The 12835-nt window shown below is 35.2% G+C and overlaps 1 protein-coding gene across 2 annotated transcripts in view; it reads left to right on the top strand.

Moving 5' to 3' along the window:
• Positions 1-11924, top strand: part of LOC149805914 (tether containing UBX domain for GLUT4-like) — a 76491-nt gene extending 64567 nt beyond the window's left edge. For both annotated transcript variants that reach the window (XM_089950683.1, XM_089950682.1), the window contains exons 15-18: positions 2408-2459; positions 6753-6825; positions 7672-7856; positions 9870-11924. In XM_089950683.1, coding sequence (XP_089806809.1) covers positions 2408-2459; positions 6753-6825; positions 7672-7856; positions 9870-9880 — 321 coding nt within the window. In that variant the 3' untranslated portion in view covers positions 9881-11924. The remainder of the gene's footprint in view (positions 1-2407; positions 2460-6752; positions 6826-7671; positions 7857-9869) is intronic.
• The last annotated feature ends 911 nt before the right edge of the window (positions 11925-12835 follow it).

A 12835-nucleotide genomic window follows, 5' to 3' on the forward strand; every position in this document is an offset into this window, starting at 1 on the left:
GCTTTTTTAAAATTAGTTTAATTCTGTTTAACTTTCCTTGCATCAAATATATAAATTTTAAAGATCCAATTATTTCACAGATTCCTTCATATTACTTTGGATCGCCTTTTAATCAATATTGATCCATGTGACCGAATGTAAAATTGCAAACAGTATGATTTAAAAAAGAGACTGCTTGCAAGAACATACTCTACAAGTCAATAATAAATGGATCCTCACAAATATTCATATTTGTTGTCTTTATCTATCAGTCACTCTTTCTAACTTAGCATCATTTTATACTCGTTTTTAGCCAGGAGTATGTTTATGTAATATACATATGCGAACACACATTCATTCGAGGATATACATACCCATGTGCCAGATGAAAGAAGACAGACATACATACAGACAGACAGGCAGATAGGCAAGAGCCACAAATGTCCTATACATGCATATTGTGTCTTACATCGATATTTCTCCAAACTGTATGCTCTAAAATTTCCAACCGTTCAAGGAAATAAAATAATCATCAAGGAGACTCATACGTGCACCTGTCTGTTCAAGCATGGTTGACATTTGTGCATTTAAAAAAAAACTCAAGTTATTTCATGAAAAATATAATGAACATTAATAGAAAAGCAACAGTCTAAATCAATAATAATATTTAAAAAAACCTATAGAAGTTAGAATTTTTTCTCGTTGTCGTTCAACCTCTATTAACTGCTATGATTGAAGCTGTACAAAATAAACATATTTTCATTATTCTTCAAGCGAGATAAATTGCAAGAACTTTTTACGCAGCGATAAACTTTTGCACAATCAAATAATACAAACTAAAGCATAAGGTAGTAATGGAAAGATAATGAAGTTCTGAAATGGGGAGATAATATTTATTTGAAAGCTGGGAGCAGCACAAGTTAGTGAAGAAAAACAAAGATGTAAAAATAATTGGTCAAATATTTATAGAATTTCTTTTTAAGATAGTGAGATATCGATCCTGCTTGCATAATGTGAGCGGTCTGTTGCATTTTCTTGATCTACATCTGCCATCTTAATTGATTGAACTATCCGGAAGTGAGCTACACTGATATGCCCTCTGGTGTTTTCAAGGGGAGATACTAACCGTGAAACCCGCTATACATTTGGAACAAAATATGTATGAGGGGTACTTGAAAAGATATGAATATTTGAAGATATGAAGTTACAACTTTTTTCCATATCTTTAACCTGTCATTAACTTTAACACCGAATGATTGACAAAGTAACAGTCTACAAAATGCCAGATATATGTTTGTGGCATAACTTTGGTAAATAACATTGACCTGAAACTTTCAAAGGAGAACAATTCTGCTGCCAAGCAAAGAGCATACTGTAAAATCAATGCACTTGCAGGGTACACTGTGACTGATGTCAAGGCCAACTTCGATAAAGTTTGTCAGTGTTATTTTCTGTCATATCCTACAATTTTGACTTCGTTTCATTGTTTAAAGATAGTGACAAATACATGCCTCTATGGCCCACAATTTGAAAGACATTTTTTCTGCAATCAGTCAGCAGGAAGTGGCTGCCATGAGGGAGCAATTGAAGAAAATGCTCAATACACAGTGGAAGATATTTCTATTATTGTGGGCATTAATTTTTTAACAGTTTTTAATATATTCAAGAATCATTTCAAGCTCAGCAAAGCTTGTATAAGATGGGTTTTCATCGAAACAGGCTTGAGTTGAAATCACTAAATATCTACTGTCCAAATGTGAAGAGAATGACCAAAAATGTTTGAAGAACATTGTCACAGGTGTTGAGAAATGGATTTACTTTTTCGAACCCAACTCAAGACAAAATGGTAAAGTTTGAGAAAATTAGTAGAGACTACAAATCTCTTGATGTAGTCTAACTTTCAGGGTGGTTTTGTAAAAAAAAATTTTTTATGGCCTTTTTGTCTAGGACCCTGTACCTTAATCTGTTAGTTCTACTGAACATTTTGTATGCTTCCAAGAGTCCATGCACCAGTAGTAGAAGTATCCACCTACTCTGTGACAACACACTAAGACATAAATAGAGATGGAGTTTTGCAGGGCACAGCAGCCAGATTTGCCAATGCCTTCTTACAGCCCTAATTTAGCTCTAAATCATATTTGGATGATTCTCCTTATCAAAGATCCTCAGGAGTACATGATTTGAAAGCCGTTATGCAGTTGAAATGCAGTTTCTAGTGTACGTGACATTATACTATATAGTGAATACAAATAAGGCATTTAATGATCAGATAACCATTATGAGACAGCGTGTATATATGCATGGGGAGTATTTTGAGAGGATGCACTGATGAACTGTTCACAATCAAGAACTTTGTTGTTCAGTTTACTAATATTCGTTTTGTGTGTATACATGCAGATGATGCAGTGTTAAATTGTTAATATTGCAGGCTCATCTTGTACCTGCCTCCGTTGTCTACTTTGGATCACAAGAAACTAGAGGTAAAATAATTTTGAGTCAATATAAATTTATGATAAAAACTTTCAGATCTTGATAATGGTGAAGTTAACACAAATGGTTGCAATATGAAAGTGAAAGGAATTTCTTGATCATATTAATAATTTACATTTCAGCTTGTATTGCTTTCAGCTTGCAAGCCAGGTCTATAAAGTCAAGACTTCATTAGATCTGGAAGACAAAGATGAATGGCCAACCTTCCATCTTCTACATTCAGTGAAGCTGAAATAAATATTGACGACATGATTGATAAAATATGAGACTCAGGCAATTCAAAGGCTTTTTATTTTTGGAAATCCAGCTACCGGTGTTGTTCACTCCATGCTGGTATGAGTTGGAGTAGATAGGAATTTCACAGGAGGAGATGTCATTACTGGACAAACAGATGGTGGAGATAGTTTGCAAGCCAAACTGTTCAGAGTTTACTCCATTACCATTTCTAATAACCAAGGTCAACTGGAATTTTAGACCAGTCATGGGCCTCAGCCAACTCAATAAGTACATAACTGGAATTTTAGACCAGTCATGGGCCTCAGCCAACTCAATAAGTACATAACTGGAATTTTAGACCAGTCATGGGCCTCAGCCAACTCAATAAGTACATAACTGGAATTTTAGACCAGTCATGGGCCTCAGCCAACTCAATAAGTACATAATTGACTGAGGTTCAAAACTGAAATGGAAAGATCAGTGAGACTTTATTAAAGATTGATGAATTTGCAGTCAGTTTAGACTTAACTAAAGCCTACATTAACAACCTTTCACCAAGATCATCAACTGTGTTGTCTTTCTCTTCTGGTCTATCTTGACACCAGTAAAAGCAGTGATAGCAGTGTATGTGGATGACATCCTTGAAACACACATGACAAGTTTATATTTTAGTAAAGGCAGAAACAGTCTTCTTTCCCATCTGTGACAATTAGAGTTTTTGATCAATTAGCTAAGGACAGATCAGACCTCATTCCATCCCAGCATTTTGTCCAAGTTAGCATTCTTTTTCAAACCTCAGCCTTGTTTGCCTGACTAAATTACACACAACATGAATTTTTGAGTTCATGGAGTGTTTTTCTGACAGGGAAGGAATCACAGTCAGAGACTTTTTGCAACTCTTTGATCTGCTCAGCATGATAGGGAATTTGAGTCTCCTTTGCCTCCTTTTCATGTGCCCTTTGCAGACAGTCTTTTTAACCCAATGGCACCCCTTAACTGACCACCTCAGTCAACAAATCTTGATCTTGAGTGAAGCAGTGGTTTGTTTTGTATCACTGGCACAAACAGTGACTCAAGATGAATTCCTATGGAAAAACCTCAGCTAGAATTTTCAAAGTACTATCTTGAACATTTTAATGACCCCATTGGTTATGGAGCTTTGCCACAGTCAGTGACTAACAGGGGCCAGAGAGTTAACTCTCCACATCAATATTCTAGAAATAAGGCTATAACAAATGTGTTTAATGACTGGAAAGATGGTCATAATTACCGCAGACATTTAAGTGGTGGTAGACAGGTTGGGATGAAATCACCAGATTCTTGTTTGGAATTTTCTCTACAGATGAATATAATGGTCAAGATCAGACATATTATAGGCAGTCTTAATGTTCTGGCCAAATCATTGTCAAGAACCCATCAATTTTTCAGAGATTTGTGCATTTTGGGGCTGCCCTTTGGTAAATCTGTTTAAAATGAGCTGGAATCACAAACCTGACCACCTTCATCTTGCCAGTTTGGGACCCAGAGACATGGTTTATGAATGCAATCTCAGACAGTTGAGAGAGCTTTTTGTGACTATGCTTACCCCTCATCACCATCACCACAAGTCTTGGTACAAACAATTTGAAAACAATGACAGTCTACTCCTTCAAGCCTGACTCATGTTGGGAGAGCCTTGTGAAGAAAAGAATTTAAGCATTTTGTTCTATAGAGAATCTCCTGAGCTAAAGGCCCTCTGCTTTGAAGGTGTGCGAGGGGAAGTGGTGAAATTTCAGGGACTGGCACAACAGCAACAGCAATACCCCTTGAGTGCCTAAGCACCATGGTTGAATAACTTTTTTGTTAGGCTTTTTGAGGAGAAAATGTTAGTCCTACTATGATCAAAGGCTACAGCTCCGTAATCTCAGACACATTAGGCATCATGGGAGAGCGGATATAAGTTATTATATTTATTAGAGCTATTTGCCAATTTTGACTTTAACAGGCCAAAATCTTTCACCTTGTTTCTCGACTGGAATTTGCCTTGGATGCTGAATGGCTCAATTCAGATTAATTTGAGCCCTTAGCCAGTAACTTCCTGAAGATGCTGTCATACAAATAGTAGTGTTCTGTAATAGCTCTAGTTTTGTCATACAGAGAGAGCAAGTTGCATGCCCTTTTAGTGGATCCAGACTATTTACAGCTCAGACCACATAAGTTCTCAAATCTCAATGACACAATCAGGCTATGTAGTGAGAAACAGGCTGTTGTCATTGGGCAGTCAAAGCATGACAGTCTGTCCCCTCTCCTCCTCCAATCACTCTAATGAGGCATTGATGCAGGACCTGGTCCTTGTGCTCAACACTAAGAGTGAAAAACTGCCAGGCCTGGCAATACCCCTTTCTTCCAATCAAGCCCTGACATCATGGCTAAAGTGGGTAAAGTTCTTAGCTTATTCCAAAATCGTAAAAGATGACGTAAACGTCATGAAAATCTCAGCTCATGACATTAGAGCACTCTCTTGAAGCCTTGTGTTCAAGTGTCATGGGTTGATCTGAGACATAATAGGTGCAGTTGGCTGGCATGCACAGTCAATCTACTCAAGCCTTTCTATGTGTGATCTAGCTTGCAGAGAAAAGAAATGAACCTGGTAGGTTCATGGCTGCGGTCCAGATCATCACCAGTCCATTTTGAAGTCAGCACAGCATTACTACAGTTATAGAACAGTACTTTTGCTGGATTAGCATGGTAATTTTGCTTGGTTAGAAAAGGTTCTTTGATTCCATTTCTCTACTCTGGCTACTGTCATCACAGCTTAAGTGACTGTGACTGTTGGTTGTGCTGGTCCCACAAATCTTTATTCCCAGGGAGTCTATGGTAGAAGGATTATGCCCAACATTGCTGCCTTCTGTTATTTATTCTCCTAAGATTAATGTGATCAGGGAATGTGTTCAAAGATTCAAAAGAGAAAATAAATTTGTTATTGAATTATGTTTCATGGAGACTACTTACCAGATGACATTGCTAGTATGCCCTCCCATACCTCACCCAAAACTAAGTAAACAACCATAGTCAGCTAACACTGGCAAGGGGAGGTAAGGTGATAGGCTGGGAAGAGTTTCTTCCCTTTTTATGGCATATACATGGACTTGACATCTTTGATTGAAAAATTCGAGAGGTAGTTAGCTTTTTACATGTAATAGATTGTGTTACACATGTGTGCATGTAATAGCTTGTTTCACACATTTGTACAAGGAATAGTTTGTTTCACCCATTGTGCAAGTAAAAGCTTGTTTCACAAATGTTTACGTGTAATAGCTTGTTTCACACATTTGTACAAGTAACAGCTTGTTTCACACATTTGTATAAGCAATAGCTTTCTTCACCCATGGTGCAAGTAATAACTTGCTTCACACATTTACATATATGATGGCTTGTTTCACACATTTGTACAAGGAATAGCTTGTTTCACACATTTCCACATGTGATGTCTGGTTTCACACATTTGTACAAGGAATAGCTTGTTTCATGCATTTGTACAAGGAATAGCATGTTTCACATATATTTACATGTCATTGCTTTTTTCACACATTTGTGCAAGGAATAGCAAGTTTCACACACTTTCACATGTAATAGCTTGTTTCACACATTTGTATGAGGAATAGCTTGTTTCACACACTTGTACAAGTAATATTTATACACATGTAAGCAATGCTACTTATAAAGTTTTGATATTATCGCCATGAAGATTTGCATGGTAATGATACATCTGACATGTTTTGCATTCAGCGTTATTTGTATCGTAACATTTAAACATTTCTAGATTGCTTTCAACCATGAACCAATGAACAACGATTCTTCTGTGGAAATATATTCTTTTTTCAAATTCATGGTAACAAGTACCATCAAAAATGCAATTTTTCACAAAACCACAAAAAAAATGATAGATAAACGAATTTATCTCCTTCCCTTTATGCATTTCATCTGTCGTTTGAAACCCTAATTGAACAATATATGATTGTATAGTATTATTCATTTGTTAGACAGTAACTCGTCAGTATTATATCTTTTATTTATTTTCTTTCCAGAGAACTATTTGTCTAAAGCAGTTCTAACTGAAATTAGTCCTAGGGCCAGGGCTGACAGTCTCATGGTAGAATGGTAATCTATGTTTAGCTTTTCCTGTGCAATTAAATGATTGCTTATCTTCTTTTTTATAGTATGGCCCTGCATCCATTCTGTTGAGAGTGTTGTTTATTCATCATCAGTTATTATTTAAAATTATTCTCAGGATCAAGTAGTATCCAATTATGACCAAATTTTAGAATGAGCATTCTAGTAGGATACCTTTTTTGCTGGTACAAATGATGCCAATCCGTTTTCAAATATGTCCACTGTTTAATACTCAAAACAGAAAAGCCACTGTTACTAAAAATAGATAAAACGTTAAACAACTTCTTGTCCCGACTGCCAAGTATTCAGCCAGTCTTGTCATGTTCAGTTGTATCAAGCTTGTGAGACAAAATGTTACAGAAAACTAGAAATCTAGTAGTGGTAATCTCTGCAGCCATTTCCTGAGATTATCATGGTTTTAAATGGAGATGATTATCTTATAATGTTGATTGATACTAAAATGTAAATATAGTTACACTAATTCTGAGCATATACCTGTTTGACAAATTATTCATCTCAGATAGAGTAAAATGATTTAATTGTAAGGAAATGGGAGTCATTTACAGCTGAAAATTTTCATCCCTGCATTGGATAAAGTAGGTGACATGATTCCATACCTTTTGCTGAACTGGGATAAGTAGATCTGCTGTCTGTTTAGTTTTATAACAAGTAATTGGACAATGTTATACATTATAAAGCCTATTGTTATAGAAGTTGGAATATTAACAGGTTTTAGATTCCTTTTAATGAGTCTTGTTTGTAATGCAAATAAATGGTATGAAAGTCACTTTTGTCAGTAATTTATTTGATTCTTTTAAAAATAATTTCATTAAGCCTACCAACCGGGTCTCATGGATCAAAAGACATTGTCAGGACTATTGGCAAAGCATCAGCAAGTGGCTCTGTGAGTGCTAAAGCACACACTTCAACTAACGAAGACTCCTCTACAGCTCACCACTCTTCCTCTCCAGTTGCTTCAGGTGATGCTAAACCTGGAGTACCCAAGTGGTTTAAAATGGGTTAGTGCTAGTCCTACAGTCTCACTGTAATTTTTTTTTATGTCAGCCCTCTCCAGTTTTTGTATATTAAATATATATATATATATATAATATTTAATGAAATATGATGCAGCTTTTTGATCTTTGGAATTGTAAATGGTTAAAGTCTTTCTAAGCCCACAAGATCTTCAAATTTTATTTTTTTTCATTGGGCCAGAGTGCCTGAAACTAGGACTCTGAACAGGACAACAGCTCGGTACTCTCAACAGATATTTGTTTTCGACCTCTGTATTTGGCCATAATCGACCTCTATTTCAAAATCCTGTTGACTTCTTTAGTAATTGAAAAATGTTGAAATGCTAATCATTTGACATAATTTATGTAGATAATATCATGAAGCATTGATTCATTTTTATAAGAAAACAAAAGTATATTATGCAGATAAATGCTTTTTGACTATAAAAAGGGCCACTTTTTAAAATGCACTTTTAAAATTTGACCATAATTCAAATTTATTATCCACAGCATCACTATCACCATCATCATTATCATCATTAAACTGATTGGTTTTTGCAACAAGTATTAGTCATGAAGTCACAGTAAAATATTCCTTCACAGCCCTGTTAGTAATGAATCACACACATTTGTTGTTTTTTTTTCCTGAATTCAGAGTGATTCAGAGTATAAAACTCCATTGTTGTAGTACACTCATGACTGTGCTAGAAGTTTGCTTCTTTTTACATCAGTCATCTAAATGACAACATACAGCTAAATAAATTTTAGTAAAACTGACTTCTGTTTGAATTTGAATATCAGAAGCAAAACTATGCTTTGTAAATCTTGAAAAGCTATTGTTTGTCTTAAGAGTAGCTGTTGAAGAACGAACAATTTAAAAGGATTTTAATTTGCCTCTTTATCTTTATAAAATAAAGTTATTCCTGTCACTAATGGCCATTCTTAGGAAAAGGCAAAACAGGCCATTGCACACAGGTGACTACAGTACAGTTTCACCTTTTAAACTTGATTTGTAACCAAACACCATGCACTGAATATTAATATTATTATTATTATTATTATTATTACATTAAGAAGATTATTTTATGTGCACTGTACAACAAAATCATAATTACAGGTATATATTTCTCCCAAATTTATGTGTTACAGTATCCTGCTCACTTTAATCCATTCTATAAATGAAATCCTCTCTGACCTTAAAATATAAGCTAATCTTAGTTTTATATGGATTAGTCAGTTGCTCAACATACCAAGATCAAAAAACAGTTGGCTTATGTTAGAAACCTGTGATGAACAGAAAATTAAAAAAAAGCCATATATGGTTATTTATTGTGACCAATGAATCAAAACTGTACATGCTTTACAGATATGTTTTGAATACTGAATGACCCCTAACCTTGATGAAAAGAATGCAACTCATATCTCTTCTCAGAAACAAACTTTTATCTTCAGAAATAGCTTTAATTCTCAGGCAAATAATGAAGATATCTTACTATACCTATTACACTGACACAAAAAAGTGGTTTCCATTTCCACTGCAATAACACAACTATTTTAACCACTATCCAGCAAAGGAATTGCCTCAACTCTCAACCATAGTGACAAAAACTGCCTTGCTTTCAAATATGAGATACTGATATGTTTGAGTTACACTGTAAACATGCCTGGAGTTAAAAGTACAGATGAGATGAGAAATGTTTGCACATCGATTCACATGATATTCCTTTATCTAAACAATGCCCTCCTTTTGAATCACTCATTTGGTTGCATAAACTGAATGGTCAATGTAAATAAACCTTAGTGGACTGCTTAAGGCAGGGAGAAAGCAGATAAGATCTATGTTGTTTGCAGTGTGACTCGACTTATGCACAAGTACCCACGGTATTAACATTTTAAGGTTAAGCCTGCTATCCATCAATAACTTTTGTGACTTCAGTCTTGCATTATAAGTGTTCAGATAGATATACAGTATCTTGATACCTTCCTGTAAATTAATATAAGTTTCTTTTAATATTTCAGGAAATAAATGATTGTGTGGGAAGATTTGGAGTGTTCAGTACATTGTAATGGACAATGAAAGTGTGTTTAGAGATAAGACATTAAATTACTAAATAAATTGTAGTTAAGAATTTTAAATTTTTGTTGGTTCTTATATTTTATTTGCTTATGTAATAAGATATTGTTCAAATTTTATTTCCATGATAAAAGCCAATCAGGTGAAAACAGAATATAACATTGACATATTTTATCTTCTATGAACAAAAGGATTTCGGGAAACAGCTTCAGCTGATAAGGTCAAGAAATCATTTTGACTCTGTCAAAGCTTGTTCATTTATTAGATGCCAAAGGGATTACTCTCATTACAACTCATCAGCTATCAATTTGGATGAAAGGGAATGAATAGAGATCACCATATCATGGTTGAGGAAACAGTGGTACCTTAAGTAAATTACTGTGCCATCAGAGTAAGGAAGACCCTTAGATTTATCACCTGTGTGCCATTTGCTGGGTCAGAACACAGTGACACTGGTCTGCAGCCTATCATAGTTCATTTACCAAATAGTTGGAAACACAGCGCATGAAATCAGTGAGCCACCAGGACATGCAGAATCACTCGGCTGCCATGGCACACAGATTCAATCAGCTGCCAGGACACACAGTCACTCAGCCACCAGGACACACAAATTCAGTCAGCTGCCAAGATACACAAAGTCACTCAGCCACCATGGCACACAAATTCAATCAGCTGCCAAGACACACAAAGTAATCAGCCACCAGGACATGCAAAATAAATAAATATATATGCTTGACAAGAGTGTATTCCACTGTTGCTAGACACTGGCCTTATTTTTACCATTATCCTTGAGGTATCTAATATAGGCATCTAATATGTGGAAGGAATGTTTACAGTCAAAAACAAGTGCTAAAATTTGGTTTCCACAACAGGGATAAGAGAACTGATAGAAGTGCATGCAGTTTTTTGATTTAGAAAATTTGAATTCATTTCATGACCATTTCTAAACTCTGTTTGAGCATATATGTTGTTGACATTCATTAGTATGCATACCTTTTGACCATTAGCAAATCAAAAAATTGTTGGCATATAATTAGCACTAAATTCCAGGATTTAGGGTTTTGTCTATGTTGTTAGTTTGGATATTGAAAAGAGTGGCTGACAAAATGCTGTTCTGAGGTACACCCATCTCTTGTGGATAGCTGTCAGATGTCTGTCTGTACAAATTTTGGATAAAATTAGGTAGGCAGCTTCTTTTATTTCCAGGTGTCATAATCTTTCTCCAAATTGAAGAAGAGGGCTACTGTGGTTTTTGTTATGGAAGCGTCTGTTATAAATGCCTCAAGTCTGACTAGATCGTCAGTTGTGCTGCTTTCATCTGATTTCACATTGAAAGTCTGATAGTAATTTGTTGGATTCTAAATACCAGAGGAGTTTTCATTTATCACTCATTCCATTCTTTTGTAAATACTGCTTATTTGCAATTTGGAATTATAATTGGAGGGGTTGTTATGTTCCTTTCGAGGTTGGTTACTGGTATCACTACTCTTGCCATAATGGCTGAAAGTTGCCTGTTTCCCATATTTTAAAAAAAATGTTAAGTAATGTGTGAAGCTGGTGTTCAAACATCAACATTGGACAATTATTGGAGGAGTCTGTACGGTCCCTGCCAGAATAGAAGATATAGTGCTGCTGCAGTGTCATGGGATCAATCGATAGAGTTGTGTAGTTATTTGAGAGCAAAATGTTTAGTGTAATCATCAGTCTTAGCAGTTATAAAATTTAAAAAAAACTTTTTTCAGACTTTTGATATGCTGGAAGTTTTCAGAATAATTGAAGATGGAAGTTTTGGTTTTGGAGAATGTTTTAGTACATTTAAAATTTCTTGTAGTATAGTGACCAATCTGTTATTTATTTAAATGTTTAATGAAATTTTTGCCATTTCTGCCAATCATTTTCTGTATCATATTCTATTTAACTGAGGAGCAAGAGTTAAAAATCATGCTCTCTTAAAATGATATGACAGGCTTTTCCTTGGAATATATGCGTTTATTAAGATTTGCGCTTGTTGGTTGTCATTCAAGTCTCAGATGGCCTTTCCTATTCCCTGATGACATCCTTGTATGCAAATCCATTTTTACTTGCCAAGGGACATCAGTCTTCTTCATTTCACTTTGACACTTTGCATATGTAGCTAGGTAAAACATTATCTGGCTCTTTGCTCTCTGACTCTGTACAGCTGAAAGAGTCAGATTGCTTCTCATATTACATTTACACAGGAAGATTGTAATGAATAATCATTGTGGCATCTCTGTAGACAGGACGTGATGCATATTAGTTTCTCCAAATCCAACTATTCATACACAAGTTTTTCTTTGAGTTAAGGCACAGGGACATCATGAAAGTTGCTGAATTAAATGTGTAATATATGTAATGAGCTCCCTCACTGGCCAACTGATTTCGCTGGCTATGGGCCAGTTTTACCCACAAAAGGGGGGCACTTGTTCGAAACAGTTTTGATTATCTACATATGCCAGGAGTATATATGGAATGAAGTGGATTGACAACCCTTTGCTAATGAAGGTTCATCAAGCCATGGTTTATTGACACATTTAAAAACTACACAATTATCTTATACCTAGCATCATTCTGGAGTGTGTTAGTGAATAAGAGTATCAGTGTTAGTAAATAAGAGTATCAGTGTTAGTAAATAAGAGTATCAGTGTTAGTGAATAAGAGTATCAGTGTTAGTAAATAAGAGTGTCAGTGTTAGTGAATAAGAGTATCAGTGTTAGTGAATAAGAGTATCATTGTTAGTGAATAAGAGTGTCAGTGTTAGTGAATAAGAGTATCAGTGTTAGTGAATAAGAATATCAGTGTTAGTGAATAAGAGTATCAGTGTTAGTGAATAAGAATATCAGTGTTAGTGAATAAGAGTGTCAGTGTTAGTGAATAAGAGTGTCAGTGTTAG

Source organism: Sinohyriopsis cumingii, chromosome 2 (assembly GCF_028554795.1).
Source record: "Sinohyriopsis cumingii isolate HCF-2022 chromosome 2, ASM2855479v2, whole genome shotgun sequence".
Taxonomy (NCBI): domain Eukaryota; kingdom Metazoa; phylum Mollusca; class Bivalvia; order Unionida; family Unionidae; genus Sinohyriopsis; species Sinohyriopsis cumingii.